This window comes from Aethalodelphis obliquidens, unplaced genomic scaffold (genome assembly GCF_003676395.1).
Source record: "Aethalodelphis obliquidens isolate GAN/ISIS:26980383/991018 unplaced genomic scaffold, ASM367639v1 scaffold40, whole genome shotgun sequence".
Classification (NCBI taxonomy): Eukaryota; Metazoa; Chordata; class Mammalia; order Artiodactyla; family Delphinidae; genus Aethalodelphis; species Aethalodelphis obliquidens.
The window spans coordinates 8,663,839-8,684,775 of NW_020837984.1; the positions used below are offsets into that span (position 1 = coordinate 8,663,839).

Consider the following 20,937-nt stretch of genomic DNA (forward strand, 5'->3'; position numbering starts at 1 on the left):
CTATTTACAATAGGCAGGACATGGTAGCAACCTAAATGTACATCGACAGATGAATGGATAAAGAAGATGTGGCACATATATACAATGGAATATTACCATAAAATGAAACGAAACTGAGTTATTTATAGTGAGGTGGATGGACCTAGATTCTGTCATATAGAGTGAAGTAAGCCAGAAAGAGGAAAACAAATACTGTATGCTAACGCATATATATGGAATCTAAAAAGAAATGGTTCTCCTGAACCTAGGGGCAGGACAGGAATAAAGACACAGAGATAGAGAATGGACTTGAGGACACAGGGAGGGGGAAGGGTAAGCTGGGACAAAGAGAGAGTAGCATTAACATATATACACTACCAAATGTAAAATAGATAGCTAGTGGGAATCAGCTGCATAGCACAGGGATATCAGCTAGGTGCTTTGTGACCACCTAGAGGGGTGGGATAGGGATGGTGGGAGGGATGCTTAAGAGGGAGGGGGTATGGGGACATATGTATACAAGTAGCTGGTTCACTTATACAGCAGAAACTAACAAAACATTGTAAAGCAATTATACTCCAATAAAGATGTAAAAAAAAATATCGTATGATAAACCATAATGGAAAAGAATATTTAAAAAAAGAATGTATATATAGGTATAACTGAATCACTTTGCTCTACAGCACTAATTAACACAACAATGTAAATCAGCTATAATTCAATTAAAAAATATGTAAAGAAAAAAAGTAAATTTTGCTTTCAGGTAGGGTGGAACAGTGTGCAGCACACCAGTATCCCATCTAAGAAGAAATAGAAATCTGTACAAAATTTTAAAATATTTATCTCTTCCATTTTAGTGACACATGAATTATATAATACAGAATACATATAACATTATTATATATATCTTTGTATATGTATGTACACACACACACATTATAGATATAGAGGAAGGCTGGAGGTAGACAGAATTTTATCAAAATTACAACCCAGCATCAATTTAGCACAGTCTCTGATTTGATTAAGGTTGTCATCCGTCATTCTTTCTACCTAGCAGAGGAAAAGGAAAGAGGAATATAACATTATAGATGACTCTATAATTTTTTGAAATCAAGAATTAGAATTCAATAAAAATAACTGGCAAAGCCAAGAGAGAAGATCATACCAATGAAAAACCAGAGATCAGATAGATAGCAGAAACCAATTCACAGGTGGTTCAGGTATGGGCCACTACTAGACAAGGACCACTATAATTTGGTTATTAGTTTTGTTTGTTGATTTCAAGGAACATAAACATAGTCTCTCTCAAGTAACCTCATGAGCCGCCCTTTATTTCCCTCTCGATGCTCTATGTATCTGCTCAGTCTCTTTTCTTTTTAAATCAGTTCATATAAGACAAATATACTGATTTATTTTATGTTTATATTTAAAAAAAGCATACAAAAAATGAAACAACATATGCCATTTACAATAGCTTAAATATCCTAAATATTTAGAAATAAATTTAAGAACCTCTGCATTGAAAATTATGAAATATTAGGAAAAACTAAAGAATTAAATAAGTGGAAAGACATATAGCATGTGGAAGACTCAATGTTCTCAAGATGTCAGTTCTTCATAAGCTGATTTTATAGATTCAATGCAAACCCAATTAAAGTCCTAACAATATTTTTTGTGTAAATTGACAGTTGTTTATAAAATGGAAATGAAAGTGCAAAGGACTAAGAATAGTCAAGGCAATTCTGAACAAAAACAAAGCTAGAAGACTTACATAACCAGAAATCCAGACCTTTTACAAATTTATAGTTATTGAAACAATGATAATATAGTGTAGTTACCTGATTTACAGCAAAGGTGCCACTGCAGTGCAATAGAGAAAGGATGATCTTTTAAATAAGTTCTGCTGGTTCTTGTGGATATCCATTTGGTTAAAACACACATTTTTAAAACCCTGCCCAGTGTATATAAAACCAATACCCAGTGTATACAAAAACCAATTCTATATGGATTATAGATCTAAATATAAAAGGTAAGACAGGGACTTCCCTGGTGGTCCAATGGTTAAGACTTACCTTTCAATGCAGGAGGTGTGGGTTTGATCCCTGGTCAGACAGCTAAGATCCTACGTGCCTTGCAGCCAAAAAAACAAAACATAAAACAGAAACAATATTGTAACAAATTCAATAAAGACTTAAAAGTTAAGACAAAGATCTTAAAGAAAACAGAAGATATCTCTTTATAACATAAGATATCTCTACAAACTGTTTTAAACAGGGCACAAAATGTAATCAACATAATGGAAAAAAAATGGGAAAGGTAGCATATTACTACTAAAAACTTCTGCTCAACAAATTACAATATTAAAAAAGCAAAAAAGGGAACCCAAGAGTGGTAGAAAATATTTGCAGTAATAGGTCAGGATTATATAAAAGACTCCTGAAAAATCATAAGAAAAAAGAATGATAATGCAGTGGAATAATGATCAGAAGTCTTGACAGGCACTTCAAAACATACTCAAATTTCCGGTAAACATATAACTGGATGCTCAATTTCATGAGTCATCAGGGAAATACAAATTAAATCTATAATGTAATACCACTATCCACCCTTCAGAATGAGTAAAATGGTGGCAGGGGATAACAACTTCTGGCAAAGATGAGGCTAAACTGTAGTTCTCATGTACTGATAACAAAAATGTAAATCGTTTCAGCTACTGAATAAATCTTTGGAGGTATCTACTAAAGTTGAATGTATGCGCAAATGGATAGGTATAGTCACAAAGGATATTTAGAAGAACATTTATAAAAGCCCCAAACTGGAAACAACTGAAATATCCATCAGTGACAAAATGATTACATTTTGTTACATATTGCTATATACATAATAATATGGTGCATTTCACAAAAGTAATGTTATGTGAAATAAGTCAGACCTCAACCCTGCCCAAAAGACCCTACTAGTCATCTCCATACATTACTAAAGTACATACATTTATGAGTGAACCTATTTCCAGAGAAGGACAGATGATTCTCTTACAAGGTCAAATAAAACTGACTTGTAGTACTAGAAGTCAGAAATGTTTATCCTTTGGAGGCGTGAGAAGTTGGGACAAGGGAGCCTTTTTAGAGTGCTGATGAAGTTCATTTCCATTATCTGGATGTTACATGGGTATGTTTACTGAGCTGAAAACTTACAGTATGTACATTCCTCCAAATGTATGTCATACTTTACCACTTACTGAAGTACACACTTATTTTCCTATGATAGAACCAAAATTCAGCCCTTTAGAAGCAAATCTTGTGATCTAACCATATTCTTCATTGAAACCCCATGCTTTGGGACAGGAGTTTGTAATGACAGCTATATAATTGCAAAGGCTTCAGAAAAAAAGGAAAAGCAGGTGATGGAAACATCAATTTATCATTGAATTTTTTGGTCAACAAATAGATGTATAAATTCTAAATAAACAGATGTATCTGCTGGTAGGCACTCTAACAGTAAAGGAACCTAGAGATTTCTCCCCTACCCTAATTGGCAAATATTTACTTTTTTCTGAGTAAAAGACTTTCCTAAATGTTTAAGCAGTTGAACTCAATTCTTTGATAGATAACAGGGTAAAAAAAAAAAAAAAGACTATATACTCTACAGATCTTTATGTACTATTTACTTAAGTCCTTTTAAAAGGTATTATTTTTAAGATTTCTTGAAATTCCTGACCTGAGTCATCTCTGTGATATATCACACCCTGTCACATCAAGTTAACTTACATTGGATAAAGAGAAGAAAGGTTATAAACTTAGCATGCATACCACCTGACGTAAAACATTTGCCAGCTATTTCTTCTGCTTAAATGAATGCATTCCAAATATCTAGACTATTACCTATAAAAACTATAAATTTTATTAAAAAATAATGAAACAGTCATCTCTACACATTATTATAGTGCATACATTTATGAGTACACCTAATTCTAGATAAGGAAAGAGTTTTACTAGAAACAACATGTTTCTCTTTCACATTTTGTCTTCACCTTTGACCCTGCATATGAATGTATGTGCATAAACTTGTTTTACTTCCTTCTTAGAGGCAGTCTGACCAGGAACACGGTAACTATCTAATTATGGAATTTAGAAAATAAAGAAAAAATAACTAACTGAATTTTAACACATTTGCCCCGAAGTATTTACAGTGCTTAGGTTAACATGCCATTTGTTATGAAAAAGTTTTATGAAGATCTAAACACTTTTACTTCTGATTACTAAGGCAACATGAAATGAGAAGTTCATAAGAATTTCAGGTAATGTAGGAAAAAATAATTTTTCTGACTGAAGCAATCACTCTTCACCCACACTTAATGGTCTCCACTAATGTAAATTATTTAGCTACATTATTAGCAAATTTACTGTAATAATGCCTCTATCTCATTTTGTTATTATAAATACATCTTTAAATCAACATACCCACTGAATGAACAAGTCAATTTCCTTTAACTTTGGAGAAATTGCTGAAGTTTACCACTGAATAGGTGAATGAACTGTTCAGCTCAAAGGCTAAGGTAAAGAAATTCAGTTCCACAATAGTACTATAATCTTCCAGCTCACTGCTCAAAGTTATTATAGAGATTGTATGACACACTGCTCAAAGCTACTTTCCTGCATTATGCTATGAAAATGGTGTACCTGCTCGTGTTTGGCACTGTTAGGATAATATGGTAAACAAAGATGACAAAGAAAACCTTCTATCTTTTTTTTAATACCAAAAAAAACTCAAAAAAAGAAATCCCACAAAAAGCAAAACAACTCAAAAATAAGTAAAAAGTAACATTAGGCAGTAAGGAATATGGGAAATTACAGTGGATTTGAAATAAAAAAGAATGGCAAAGTGGTTCGGAGTATGAGATTAGGAGTCAAATAGGAATGGTTTTAAATTCTGCTTCTGTCACTTTGAGTCTCTGTCCTTACTTATAAATGGGAAAACTAATACTTAACTCTTACGGTTGGTTGTTATAAATGTGAAACATGACAGTAATTGCAGAGCTTAGCACTATGCTGGGTAAATAACATGTGTTAGTATATAGTAATTTTTATTTTTGATGAAGATTGGTTCCTTTATTCTCCTACCCTGATAATAGTCCATTTCTAGATTCAGCACAGTAGAGAAGTTACAAACACATGCTTTGAGAAAAAAGGACTTATGTGTAACAATCTTTCTGCATCATACTTCCTTCATCTAAGATTACTGTGACCATTTAATGAGATAATGCATGGTCTTCAACATATTCTCCAGTTTATAGTATGTATTTGATAAATGGTGGCTAAAATCATAAGACCTGAATTCTGGCTCTAGCTGTTGCACTGATGAGTATGTAATTATGTAAACAAGGCACTCAGCCTTTCTGAATTTCATGCAAAAAATGGGCATAACATCTGTCCTGTTTATCTTTTAGGGTTGCTGAGATAATAAAATGATGCAGGTAAGCACGTAGAAAACGGGAAAGCCCATAAAAATGGATGGTGTTACTATACTTCTGATGGCAGTTTAGAGGTTAAGTACCATAAAAATGGGATTTAAAAATCTTTTTTATATAATCAAGAAAGCTGTGCTTGACTCTTGTTTCACAGACAATACACAAGTGATGAACATTATAATAGAAGCACCATTTTTCTCTGTTGAGATTAATTTATTGTACTCAGGATCAGAAAAGTTACTTAAAGTGAATATTTTGTCTTGTTCAACCTAACACTTTGATTTATATACATTGTAGTATAGAGTATATGACAAGTAGATTGAAGGTTTTTGTTATGCAGAAAGGCCTTCTTTGACCTCAGGAATTCACTAACAGGAATGATACATTATTATGTTATAAGATTAACTACAACTGGTAAAGCCCTTTAAAAGTGAAAAACACTCTATAAATGCTTAGTATTTATAGCTACTAACATCTAATAAGGTTAAGCTCTTCTTCAAAATGAGCTACTGCTTGATGAGTTGGTTTTTAAATAAGCTGACATGCCACAAGTGGCAGCTGCTATATCATGTGAGTGATTTCATGATTATTGCAATCATTAGAATGTCTATTATTAGTTATAATTATTGATTGATTATTCCTTTAAGATTATTATTGTCTCAGAAAACTGAGGCACCGAAAAGTGAAATAATCCGTTTGATTCCACTCATCAAGCTAGCACAGCATAAGGCTCAAGCTTCTGGAAAACCCCTGAGGTGCTGATGCTGTACAGCTGCTGTCCAATATGGTAACTACTATTAAGTGTGGCTATTGAACTCTTCAAACATGGCTAGTAAGACTGAGGAAAAAATTTTTAAATTTCATTTATTTAAAAAATTTTAAATTTAAAAACTGATACTCAGTTCAGTAATTGTAAAACTTTTAAGGATGTATGGACCAACTTGGGTACATGAAATTACTTCTTCAACTGAAAACTTTATGAAATCTAAATACACATAAAGTATTTCTGATGAAAATTTAACATCTAATTTGAGATGTACTTTTAACATACAGTAGAAAATTTAAGGGTATGTGGCTTGCATTGTATTTCTGTTGGACAACATTGCTATATAGGTTCAAAGACAAACAATAAATTATGTATGATATGGACCCTACACCCTCTTATATCCATCTGGAGAAGGATATATGAATGTTCAAAATTCAGTTCCAGGAACTGAATCAGGAACAGTTATAGGTCTTTTCTTTGATAGTGGACACTTGGCTTCAGGAACCATAACCTGGGATTACCTCAGTTACGTGCTGTTAAATTACTAACAACCAGCTCCCAAAATCAACCAGTTTCTTGATTTCTGTGGTGTAAATTATTCCTACCATGGCCAGTTTTGAGCTACCAACATGATGTCCCTGAACTTAGAATTGGGGAGAGATACCCTTAATTGGCACTTGGAAGGCCACAGGAGCCAGCCCTAGTGCATCACTGGAATACTTTATGAGTTCCTGACATCTGTATTTCTTGAAAGTTTTGTAGGTATGTATGTCTGTTGTGGGGGCTGAAGTAGATCGGCTTTAAACTGAGTTCTACCCCATAGCAAATTGTAGGATGATTAGACCTGGGAATGAAGGGCATTTTATTTTCTTTAAGCCTAAGGGATGTAAGTCACTAGAAAAACCCTGACTCTTCCTTTACTCCCATTGAGAATACAGATTTATGGTTACATGAAGCCATTTTGTGAACTATAAAATGGTTAAAAGCAGGTAAACATACTAAATTTTGATAAGACAGATGCATGATTTTAACTCATAAACTTTATATACTAACTGTATAACAAATACTTTCTTTTGCAAAGAGACATCTTGGGGACATGGTAAGAATATAGGAAGAATTGATATAAATTCTGACACATTGTGAAGAGAATTTAATACATGTAAAATATCTGTAAGACTTCCAAATTCAGCTCTAAAGTTCAATAATTTTATGACTTTTGTTAGCGACTATATGTGAAATCATTCTGTTTATTTAGAAGTTACTCAGTTTCTGTATTAGCTCCTTTGCTTGGACACCCTGATGTTACGTCTCATGCTAGAGTAAATTTCTGCATAAAGTAAGTCTTTTAAAGGCAGTATTTAAGAGGATTTAATTCAAAAGTATTTTTTTTAAGATTTTTTTTTGATATGGACCACTTTTAAAGTCTTTATTGAATTTGTTACAATACTGCTTCTGTTTTATGTTTTGTTTTTTTGGCCATGAGGCATGTGGGATCTTAGCTCCCTGACCAGGGATCAAACTCACACCCCTTGCACTGGAAGGCGAAGTCTCAACCACTGCACTGCCAGGGAAGTCCCCAAAAGTGTTTTTGAATAAAGCAGTTCACCTTCTAAGAGAATATTCAAACTTATTTTTTCAGTATGGGTTTGTACTATTAGGTGGATATGCATAAATGATTTGTTTTTCAGAGTCGTATGTTGTCTAGAATTTTGCAGTGTTTTAATTTGGGTTCTGTCTAATCATATGTCATCATATACGTAGAATTTTAGTGCTGAAAAGATTTAGACTCTTCTAGTTATATCTTATCTTATAGTTGAGCAAACTGAGACCCCAAAAAGTGACTTAAGATGTCAGATGGTTAGTCTTGACTAGTTTAACTAAAACTAGAACTCAGCTTTCCTGACTGCCACCTTAGTAATCTTAAAGTTTGTAGCATCGTACTGCATGAATCTATTTGTCTATCCACATTTCAGGATTATTGGTACAAATTTTTTTTGCTGTACTCCATACTAGCCAAGTTAGCACATATTCCATTTATTCTTATCTTCATGGTTTCATTAGCTACTCTTAATATAACATACCAATCCTCAGGCAAAATTCTTCATTATTTACTTGCAGAAAATGTAACTGGGAACAATTCTGTCCTGTATCAGCACAGTTTACTAGTCTAACTAATAAGTAAGTCAGAGAAGAAGGTTTGAGACATTGACTCCTTTCTGAAAAGGAGAAAAAGTAGGGGAAAGCCCAAATAGTTTAATGTTTGCACTTTTCTCCATAGGAAAAGATTATTGTTATCTTTTGCTAAGTTACTGTAAATTTATGACTAGGTGAGTCCTGAAAAGATGACACCTTGTTTCATAATATTGTGTATTTCAGAATTCAAAAACATGTTAAATATTTAAATGATAGAAAGGTTTGACCTCAAAATCAATACCTAATTTAGAGAAAATCTATATGTAAGGCAATTAAGAATTGATATTACTTAATATGTCACATTGTGTGATTGACAACATTATGTCACTACAGAAAGTAACAAAGTTTGGATAATCATGCATTCTTAGGAATTTTACTGAAAACTTTGTCTCTTTTAAGTTATACAAGTGATACAGTCTTGTGTAGATCTCTGCAGCTAAGCAAAGCAGTTAGTCTTTGATGCACTTATAATTATGAAGGGTTTAATAATTATGAAGGGTTTAGGGTTATGTCTTTTGACAAAGACGCCTAGATAGGTGGGAAGGTATAGGTCAAAACTGACATCATGACACAATTAATATAAGATAGGTAAAGTAGAGCCAAAATTAGGTTGGCATGAATACATCTCCTAAGTCAAACAAGTAATATAGCTTCTAAACCACAATGTAGGTAAACAGTTAACCACAACTTCAAATATTAATAATGAGATTTTAAGTATAAGAGAGTCTTAACTTTCATGCTTTTATCATCTATAGGTATAATTTTATACACTTGTACAATGGTACCATGATTTTATAGTAAAACCAATAAGGTATTTAGGAAGAAGATAACATAAAAAAATTCAGGCTTTTGAATGGTGTTTAATGACATGGGAATGTAGGCACAATATACCACTGTGTAACAAAAAGGAAGATAAATAAATGACTTGAGTTTTGTTAAATATATGCATAAGAAAAAGAAGTAAGTTAACTAATATTATCAGTTATCTCTGGGTGATAATATAATAATTTTTTTTTTTTTTTTTTGCCACACAGTACAGCATGCAGGATCTTAGTTCCCTGACCAGGGATTGAACCTGTGCCCCCTGCAGTGGAAGCATGGAGTCTTAACCACTGGACTGCCAGGGAAGTCCCCAATATAATGAGTCATCTTTATATTTTTAATATTGTATTCTCTAAAGTTCATCACTATGCACAAATAATCTTTCATATCAATTTCAAAATATATTTTAAAAGGAGATGGCAACTTATAAAGCTACAGCCTTTTATAGCATAGTATCTGAAAGATCATATATGATAAATGTATTTGGAAATATAATGCACTTGGAAGAATTTCTTAATATTCAGACAGCCACATTACGTGCAGCTGGGAATTATTTTTGAATAGGGTTTTTAAATTATTTCCATTTCTGTGCATATGAGGATTATATAGAGCAAGTTGTCCCCCCATTTTGCTTATTTGCTTCTTCTAAATACTATTCTTCAAAATTCATTGTAACAAATGAACTTGTAGCTTTCCCCCTAAGTGGTGATTGCTTTAAGTTATAGGTGTTTTGCTGGGTGTATGCTCACCTCAATTAAGATAGTTCCCAGACTTTGTTACAGTTAGGTGTAGCTTTGTGACCAGGATCTGTCCAATGGGATATGAGCAGAAGTGATGTGTAACAACTCCTGGGTTGTACCTAAATGAGAAAAGAGTGTGCCTTCCTTCTTTTTCCTCTTTCTTGAAGGCAGGACTGTAAATCTTCAAAGATACAGAAAAAAATACCCTAGATATAGCAAAGAAACATGATAGAAGGAGCCTAGTAATGTGATACCAGGATGCCTTACCAGTCCTTACCACCTCCCAATAAAATTCTTTCTTAAATCATTGTGGTCTCTTGCTACAGCAGCCTGACTGTTACATACTTAACATTGTGGTGGCATTATACCACCACTAGCACACTACCAATGAAGCTCATTTTACCCTGGCAAGTTTGATTCAACATTGTATTGGAGGTCCTAGCTAGAGCAATCAGGCAAGAAAAAGAAATAAAAGGCATTCAATTCAGAAAGGAACAAGTAAAACTGTCTCATTTTGCAGATGACATGATATTATATGGAGAAACTAAAGAGGCCACCAAAAAAAATGTTGGAACTAATAAAAGAATTCAGTAAAGTTAGAGAATACAAAATCAATAAACAAAAATCAGCTGAGTTTCTATACACTAGTAATGAATTATGAGAAAGAGAAATTAAAAAAGCAGTCCCATTTACAACTGCATAAAAAATGAGAATTTAACCACAGAAATTAAAGATCTATACACTGAAAACTATAAGACTTTGATGAAATTGAAAATGACACAAATGGAAAGATAGCTCATCTTCATGGATTAGAAGAATTAATGTTAAAATGACCATACTACCACAAGCTATCAACAGATTCAATGCAACCCCTATAAAAAGTTCCAATGGCATTTTTTAACAGAAATAGGAAAAACAATCCTTAAATCCGTGTGGCACCACAAAAATCCTTGAATAGACAAATCCTGACAAAGAACGAAGCTGGAGGCAGCACACTTCCTGATTTCAAACTATACTATAAAGCTATAGTAATCAAAACAGTATGGTACTGGCATAAAAATAGACATGTAGATCAATGGAATAGAATAGCTACATCAGCTAATATTTGACAAGGGAATCAAGACTACTCAACAGGGAAAGGATAGTCTCTTCAACAAATGTAGTGGGAAAACTGGATAACTGCATGCAAAGAAGTGAAACTGCACCCTTATCTTACACCACTCACAAAAATTGACTCAAAATGGATTAAAGACTTAAACATAAGACCTGCAAACATAAAGCTCCTAGAAGAAAACATAGGGAAAAAGCTCTGTGACACTGGTCTTGGCAATGATTATTTTTGAAATGACAGCAAAAGCACGAGCGACAGAGATAAATAAGTGGAACTACATCAAACTTAAAAGCTTCTGTGCGGCAAAAGAAACAGTAAAAACAATCGAAAATATCGGCAGAAGACCTGAATAGGCATTTTTCTTAGTGAGACATACAGATCGCCAACATGTTCACGAAAAGGTGCTCAACACTACTTTTAACCAGGGAAAATGCAAATCAAACCCACAATGAGTTATCATCTTGCACCTTTTAGAATGGCTATCATCAAAAAGAGAAGAGATGATAAGTGTTGGTGATGACATGGAGAAACGAGAACCCTTGTGCACTGTTGGTGAGAATGTACACTGGTACAGGCAATATGGAAAACAGTATGGAAGTTCCTCAAAAAATTACAAATAGGACTACCATACCATCCAGAAATTCCACATCCGGGTATATTTACAAAGGCAATTAAATGGATATTGAAAAGATATCTGCACTCCCTTGTTTACTGCAGCATTGTTCACAATAACCAAGACACGGAAACAACCTCAATGGATGAGTGGATAAAGAAGAGGCTGTGTGTGTATATAACTACATACAATGGAATATTCTTCAACCATGAGGAGAAGGAAATCCTGCCATTTGTGACATTTGGATAGACCTTGAAAGCATTATGTTAAACAAGTGAGACAGAGGAAGACAGATAGTACTTAATACCGCTTATATGTGGATCATAAAAAGCTGATCTTGTAGAAACAGAATACAGTGGTGGTTACCAGGGGCTGAGGGGTAAGGGAATTGGGGAGATGTTGGTCAAAAGGTACACAATTCCAGTTATAAGATGAATAAGTTCTGGGTACCTAACACACAGCACTGTGATTATAGTTAACAGTACCGTATTGCTTTATTAAAAATCACTAAGAGTGGGGCTTCCCTGGTGGCACAGTGGTTGAGAGTCTGTCTGCCAATGCAGGGGACATGGGTTCGTGCCCCGGTCCAGGAAGATCCCACATGCTGCGGAGCGGCTGGGCCCGTGAGCCATGGCTGCTGAGCCTGCTCATCTGGAGCCTGTGCTCCACAATGGGAGAGGCCACAACAGTGAGAGGCCCGCGTACTGCAAAAACAAAACAAAACAAAACAAAAAAACACCAGGAGAGTAGAGTTTATTCTCACAACAAAAAAGAAATGGTAATTATCTGATGTGATGGAGGTGTTAGCCAACACTATGGTGGTAATCATATTGCAATATATAAGTGTATCAAAAACACACTGTGCATCTTAATTTACACAGTGTTATATGTCAATTATATCTCATTAAAGTTGAAAATCAATTAAAAAACTATCAACAGAAAATAAGTTCATAGGAATAAATATTAATAAAAGATGTACAGAACAATTATGAGAAATTAATGAACATCATTAAAGACGGTCAAAGACCTGATAAAAGGAGAGTATGCCACATTCATGACAGGAATATTCAGTACTGTAAGGATGACAATATTAGCTTTATGCAATTTCACTTAAAATACCCATGAAGTTTTCATGAAACTTGACAAAGTAATTCTCAGTGAAGCTCATATGGCAGAGCATAGCACATGAACAGCTAAGGAAATTTTGAAGAAAAACAAGGTGGGGGGAGATATCTATTAGGTATTTCTTACACAATTTTTGACGAAAGACAGTGTGGATTGGTACAGGGATATACAAATAATCTATGCTTAAAAGGCTTTCTTCCCCTGAAAACCCATCTGCTCAATGACTTTTAAAATTTTCTACTTTTCCTTTTTTTTCCATTTTAATTTTGTATTATAACTCTTTCCTCATGCACTCCTGTATTCATTCATTCAACAAATACTTATTCAGTTACTTATTGTGCAAAGGTCTATACCAAGTGCTATGGATTCAATTTAGCCTCTGTTTATTAAGTCCAACATCTGGGCTTCCTCAGAGGCTGTTTCTACTGATTGGTTTTTTTTTTTTTTTTTTTTTTACTGTTTATGGGTCATACTTTATTTCATTAAATGTCTTATCATTTTTTGTTCAAAATTGTGTTAAGGGGGGATCAAGATGGCAGAGGAGCAGGAAGTGGACCTTACTGCCTCCGACAAATACATAAAAAATACATCTACAAGTGGAATGATTTGTACAGAACAGCTACTGAACGCTGGCAGAAGACCTCAAACTTCCAAAAGGGCAAGAAAACCTCCACATAACTGGGTAGGACAAAAGAAAAAGAGCGAAAGGAATCGGGATAGCACCTGTGCCCCAGGGATGGAGCTGTGGAGGAGGACAGGTTCCTGCACCCTGGGAAGTCCCTAACTGGTGGGGAGATCAGCCTGGATGGAAGAGTAGCTTTGGAGCCTCAGAGGAGAGCGTAGCAACCAGTTTGCTGTAGGTAAAATGAAGAATGACATGCAGAAACGGTTGGTACTGCCACCCTGTGCTCCTCAGCCTCAGACGCTCAACCGTTGGTGCAGGTAGGGGCTGGGTGCTGAAGTTCAGGCTTTGGAGCTCAGACCTGGGAGAGGACCACAGTTGGCTGTGCGGACACAGCCGGAAGAGGCTGGAATGTGGCAACTGAGGGTACACTCGGAAGAAGCTGGGGCCCACCAAAGAGGCAAGGCTCCATTGGGGGTGCAAGGGAGAGGGGTAGGAGTGGGACCTCCATAGGAGCCTCTTTCTCTGTGTTCACTCTCAGGCAACAGGACACCATCTACATGAGCTCCAGGGGTGGGTGCAAGCCACCAATGCCATCCTGGGTTCCAGAGATGGGCATATGCTGCCACCTCCGCTAAGAGTCCTGCAAGTAGGTGCCAATCACTACCCCCACTGTCCCATGAGTGCACGGACCACCGCTGCTGCTTTGAGACCCACAAGAAGATGCTAGTCACTGTCCTCACTGTCCTGGGAGTGTGTGAGCTGCCACCACCACCAAGAGACATGAGAACAGGTGCCAATCACTGCCCCTGCTGTTGTGGGAGTGCACAGGCAGCCGCTTCCACTAAGAGATGTGGGCACAGGTACAGGGTGCTGTACGTGCCATCCTGGGAGCATGCACAGGCCACCATACCTGTAAACCCCCATTTCAAGGGGATAACAGCCAGCACATGCTGAGGAAAGAGGCATAAAGAATCTAAACTAAAAGCAGCCCCTTGATTGTGGACAAGATGGCAAAGTAGAAGAACTTGAGCTCACCCTCTCATGAAAACATCAAGATCACAGCTAACTGCTAAACAACCACCGACAAAAAAGATTGGAACCTACCAAAAAAGATATTTACATCCAAAGACAAAGAAGAAACCACAACGAGATGGTAGGAGGGGTGCTTTCATGATATAATGAAATCCCATACCCACCGGGTGGGCGACCCACAAACTGGAAAATATATCACAGAGGTTGTCCCACAGGAGTGAGTTCTGAGCCACATGTCAGGCTCCCCAGCCTGAGGATTTAGGCTAGAGCATTTGGCTTTGAAGGCCAGTGGGCCTTGAATGCAGGAGTTCCACAGGGCTGAGGGAAACAGAGACTCCACTCTTGAAGGCGCACACAAGGTTTCACATGTACAGGGACCCACACAAAGCAGGAGCCAGGGCTAAACTCACCTGCAGATCTTGGAAAGTGTCCTGGGGAAGCAGGGGTCAGCTGTGGCTCACTGTGGGGGCAAGAACACTGGTGGCGGAGGTCCCAGGGAATACTGATGGGTGTGAGCTCTCCTGGAGGTTGCCATTTTGGCACCAAGACCTGGCCCCACCCAACAGCCTGCAGCTCCAGTGCTGAGACACCTCAGGCCAAACAACCAGCAGGGTGGGAACACAGCCCCACCCATCAGCAGACAGGCTGCCTAAGTTGTACTGAGCTCACAGCCATCTCTAAACACACCCCTTGACATGACCATGACCACCAGAGGGACACGACCCAGCTCCACCCACCAGTGGGCAGGCATCGGTCCCTCCCACTAGGAAGCCTGCACAAGCCCCTGAACCAACCTCACCCAACAGGAGGCAAACACCAGAAACAATAGGAACTACAACTCTGCAGCCGGTGGAAAGGAAACCACAAACACAGAAAGTTAGACAAAATGAAACGACAGAGAACTATGGTCCAGACAAAGGAACAAGATAAAACCCCAGAACAACAAGTAAGTGAAGTGGAGATAGGCAATCTACCTGAAAAAGAAGTCCAAGTAATGATAGTAAACATGATCCAAGATCTCGGAAAAAGAATGGAGGTACAAGCCAAGAAGATACAAGATATGTTTAACAAAGAGCTAGGGGCTTCCCTGGTGGTGCAGTGGTTTAGAATCTGCCTGCTAGTGCAGGGGACACAGGTTCGAGCCCTGGTCTGGGAGGATCCCACATGCCGTGGAGCAACTAGGCCCGTGAGCCACAACTACTGAGCCTGCGTGTCTGGAGCCTGTGCTCTGCAACAAGAGAGGCTGCCAAAGTGAGAGGCCCGCGCACCGCGATGAAGAGTGGCCCCCGCTTGCCACAACTAGAGAAAACTCTCGCACAGAAACAAAGACGCAACACAGTAAAAAAAAAAAAAAAAAAAAAACAAACTAGAAGACTTAACAAACAAACAGAGATGAACAATATAACCGAAATGAAAAATATACTACAGGGAATCAACAGAATAAATGAGGCAGAAAAACGAATAAGTGAGTTGGAAGACAGAGTGGTGGAAATCACTGCTACAGAACAGAATAAAGAAAAAGGAATGGAAAAAAAAAATGAGGACAGTCTCAGAGACCTCTGGGATAACATTAAACACACCAACATTCACATTATAGGCGTCCCAGAAGGAGAATACAGAGAGAAAGGGCCTGAGAAAATATCTGAAGAGATTACAGCTGAAAACTCCCCTAACATGGGAAAGGAAAGACTCACTCCAGTCCAGGAAGTACAGAGTCCCAGGCAAGATAAACTCAAGGAGGAACATTCCAAGACATATTAATCAAACTAAAAAATATTAAAGACAAAGAGAAAATATTAAAAGCAACAAGGCAGAAGCAACAAACAACATACAACGGAATTCCCATTAGGATATCAGCTGATTTTTCAGTGGGAACTCAGCAGGCCAGAAGGGAGTGGCACCATATATTAAAAGTGATGAAAGGGAAACTCCTACAACCAAGAATACTTTACCCAGTGAGGCTCTCATTCAGATTTGACAGAAATTAAAAGCTTCATAGACAAGCAAAAGCTAAGGGAATTCACCATCACCAAACCAGCCTTACAACAAATGCTAAAGGAACTTCTCTAGGTGGAAAAGAAAAGGCCACAATCAGAAACAAGAAAATTACGAATGGGAAAGCTAAAGGTAGGAAAGACTCCACACACAAATATAATATCAAAACCAGCAATCGTGAGGACAGTACAAATGCAGGATATTGGAAATGCCTTTGAAATTAAGAGAGCAGCAACTTGAAATAATCTTGTATATATGTAGACTGCTATATGGAACTGCACACCAAAAATCTACAACAGATACACAAAAAAGAAAAAGCAATCCAAACACAATACTAGAAATAGTCATCAAATCCCAAGAGAAGAGAACAAAAGAGGAAGCAAAGAAAAAAGACCTACAAAAACAAATCCAAAATTAACAAAATGGCAATAAGAACATACATATGGATAATTACCTAAAATGTAAATGGATTAAATGCTCCAACCAAGAGACACAGGCTTGCTGAATGGATACAAAAACAATACCCGTATAGATGCTGTCTAAAAGAGACCCGCTTCAGATCTAGGGACACATACAGATTGAAAGTGAGGGGATGGAAAAAGATATTCCATGCAAATGGAAATCAAAAGAAATCAGGAGTAGCAATACTCATATCAGACAAAATAGACTTTAAAATAAAGACTGTTACAAGGGACAAGGACACTACAAAATGATCAAGAGATCAATACAAGAAGCAAATATAACAATTGTAAATATATATGCACCCAAAATAGGAGCACCTCAATATATAAGGCAAATGCTAGCAGCCATGAAAGGAGAAATCAGCAGTAACACAATAATAGTAGAGTACTTTAACACCCACTTACATCAATGGACAGCTCTTCCAGACAGAAAATCAACAGGGAACATATTAGATCAGATGGACTTAATTGTTATTTATAAAACATTCTATCCAAAAGCAACAGAATACACATTCTTCTCAAGTGCAAATGGAACATTCTCCAGGATAGATCACATGCTGAGCCACAAAGTGAGCCTCAGTAAATTTAAGGAAATTGAAATCACATCAAGCACCTTTTCCAACCACAGTGCTATGTGATTAGAAATCAATTACAAGCAAAAAAGTAAAAAAACACAAGCACGTGGAGGTTAAACAATATGTTACTAAACAACCAATGGATCACTGAATAAATCAAAGAGGAAACTAAAAAATACCTAGAGACAAATGACAATGAAAACACGACAATCCAAAACTATGGGATGCAGCAAAAACAGTTCTAAGAGGGAAGTTTATAGCAATACAATCTTATATCAGGAAAGAAGAAAAATCTCAAATAAATAACCTAACCTTACACCTAAAGTAACTAGAGAAAGAAGAACAAACAAAACACAAAGTTAGTAGAAGGAAAGAAATCATTAAAGATCACAGCGGAAATAAATGAAATAGAGAAGAATAAAACAGTAGAAAAGATCAATGAAACTAAAAACTGGTTCTTTGAAGAGATAAACAAAATTGACTCATGAAGAAAAAAAGAGAGGGCTCAAATCAATAAAATCAGAAGTGAAAAAGAAGTTACAACAGACACCACAGAAATACGAAGGACCATAAGAGACTACAAGCAACTATATATCGACAACCTAGAAGAAATGAACAAATTCTTAGAAAGGTACAACCTTCCAAGACTGAACCAGGAGGAAATAGAAAATATGAACAAACCAATTACAAGTACTGAAATTGAAACTGTTGATTTAAAAACTTCCAACAAACAAAAGTCCAGGATCAGATGGCTTCACAGGCAAATTCTATCAAACATTTAGAGAAGAGGTAACATTGCAGAGGAAGGAACACTCCCAAACTCATTCTATGAGGCCACTGCCACCCTGATACTGAAACCAAAGATACCACAAAAAAGGGCTTCCCTGGTGGCGCAGTGGTTGACAGTCCGCCTGCCGATGCAGGGTACACGGGTTCGTGCCCTGGTCTGGGAAGATCCCACATGCCGTGGAGCGGCTGGGCCCGTGAGCCATGGCTGCTGAGCCTGCGTGTCCGGAACCTGTGCTCCGCAACGGGAGAGGCCACAACAGTGAGAGGCCTGCGTACCGCAAAAAAAAAGAAAGATACCACAAAAAAGAAAATTACAGGCCAATACCACTGATGAACATAGATGCAAAAATCCTCAACAAAATACTAACAAACCAAATTCTAACCGAATACATTAAAAGCATCATACACCATGATCAAGTGGGATTTATCGCAGGGATGCAACGATTCTTCAACATCCACAAATCAATAAATATGATACACCACATTAACAAATTGAAGAATAAAAACCATATAATCATCTCAATAGATGCAGAGAAAGCTTCTGATAAAATTCAGCAATGACTTATGAAAAAACTCTCCAGAAAGTGGGCATAGAGGGAACTTACCTTAACATAAAAAAGGCCATATATGAAAAACCCACAGCTAACATCATTCTCCATGGTGAAAAACTGAAACAGGAACAAGACAAAGATGTCTACTCTCACCACATCTATTAAACATAGTTTTGGAAGTCCTAGACACAGCAATCAAAGAAGAAAAAGAGGGGCTTCCCTGGTGGTGCAGTGGTTGAGAGTCCGCCTGCCAATGCAGGGGACACGGGTTCGTGCCCTGGTCCGGGAAGATCCCACATGCCGCAGAGTGGCTGGGCCCGTGAGCCATGGCCGCTGAGCCTGTGCGTCCGGAGCCTGTGCTCCGCAATGGGAGAGGCCACAACAGTGAGAGGCCCACGTACCACAAAAAAACAAAAACAAAAACAAAAAGAAACAAAAGGAAACCAAATTGGAAAAGAAGAATAAGACTGCCACTCTTTGCAGATAACATGATACTACACATAGAAAGTCCTAATACGTTACCAGAAAACTACTAGAGCTCATCAATAAATTCAGTAAAGTTTCAGGATACAAAATTAATACATAAAAATCTTGTGCATTTGGGGTTAATATATACACCACTATATATAAAATATGTAATCAACACGGACATACTGTATAGCACAGGGAACTCTATTCAATATTCTGTAATAACCTATATGGGAAAAGAATTTGAAAAAGAATGGATATATGTAGGTTTATAATTGAATCACTTTCCTGTACACCTGAAACTAATACAACATTATAAATCAACTATACTGCAATATAAAATAAAAATTAAATTTAATTAAAAAAACAAAATTTTGTTGAAAAACTGCATTTAAGTAATATGTTTAAATATTATAAATATTTAATGTGTAAATGTTAAATATATTAATATATTTAAATATAATGTGGCAACTCTGTAAATCACTCTTCTTCAAGGTTTGTTGTTGCTATTTGTTGTTTGGTAACTTTTGAACTAATTCTGTAAAGTGTATATCCTTTGTTGTGTGCAGCCACTGAAATCTCTTTTCAGTTACCTAAATAGTCATCTACAGATTGGATAAAGATTTTTAATCCTAGAATCCTATCTTGGAATCTTTTTGGGTGGGGGTTCTGTGTTTTAGGGAACCCCTTGAATGCTCAGCTAGGCATTTTACAACTCAGCTTTAGCCTCCACTGCTTGCATGCATAGAGCCTCCAGATCAGCCAGAGGTGAGAATTTAGGTGACCATCTCATGTATTTCCTAAGAATGCACACAGTCCCGGGCATGCACACAGTAGTATACAGAGTCCCAGAATGATTTTCGAGCTTTTCAAATCTCCTATGGATATCTTATTCTCTAGAATTTCCTTTTTAGCTTTTTGGTTGGCTTATTGTTTGCCCCAGTACTTATTTACCTTCTCAGGCAGCCAAAATCTTAAACAACTGCCTCTAATAGTTTTCCACAAAGCACCCTGGGGAAAAGGCTTTTTCACAAAGAGTGAGCTTCCAATCAGGTCAAATAAAGAAAGGCTTACACAAGAGGTCTTCCAAGGAACCATCAGTCAAATAATGATAGTTATCTGGGATTGGGACTTTGAAGGACCTCCAATACTGTTCTTTACTCTCTGCTGGCTCCTGGAGCTGCTGATTTTCACCAGGATTATGGGCTGTGGTTTTCAAGGCTACTGTGGAGCTGGGTGGTGGGGCAGATGGGAAAAGGGCAAGTTAAAACACTACAAAGAACTTCCCTGGAAGTCCAGTATGTAAGACTCCATGCTCCCAATGTAGGGGGCCTGGGTTCAATCCCTGGTCAGGGAACTAGATCCCACATGCATGCTGCAACTAGGAGTTCCCATGCCACAGCTAAGAAGTCCATCTGCCACAACTAAACAGGCCGCAACAAGATCCCACATGCTGCAACTAAGACCCAGTGCAGCCAAAATAAATAAATATTTAAAAAAACCCAACAACACTATAGAACTTGCTGTTCTTACACGAAATTCAGTTGTTTTTCTTGAAACCCTCCCCAGATTGCTGCATTTGGTTAATTTACAGAAGTCTGATAAAGACAAAGCAATAAAGGAAA

The 20,937-nt window shown here is 37.0% G+C and overlaps 1 protein-coding gene and 1 long non-coding RNA gene across 2 annotated transcripts in view; both read right to left on the reverse strand.

Annotated features, from left to right (window-relative positions):
- Nucleotides 1-804: 804 nt before the first annotated feature.
- Nucleotides 805-2,030, reverse strand: LOC113633565 (uncharacterized). Its single transcript, XR_003438248.1, has 2 exons — nucleotides 1,818-2,030; nucleotides 805-1,029 (listed from the first exon to the last, which is right to left on the reverse strand). It is a non-coding gene; the product is annotated as an uncharacterized LOC113633565 (long non-coding RNA).
- A 95-nt stretch (nucleotides 2,031-2,125) lies between these two features.
- WDPCP (WD repeat containing planar cell polarity effector) overlaps nucleotides 2,126-20,937 on the reverse strand; it is a 276,699-nt gene continuing 257,887 nt past the window's right edge. The window contains exon 16 of the mRNA XM_027131634.1: nucleotides 2,126-4,093. Coding sequence (XP_026987435.1) covers nucleotides 3,993-4,093 — 101 coding nt within the window. The 3' untranslated portion in view covers nucleotides 2,126-3,992. The remainder of the gene's footprint in view (nucleotides 4,094-20,937) is intronic.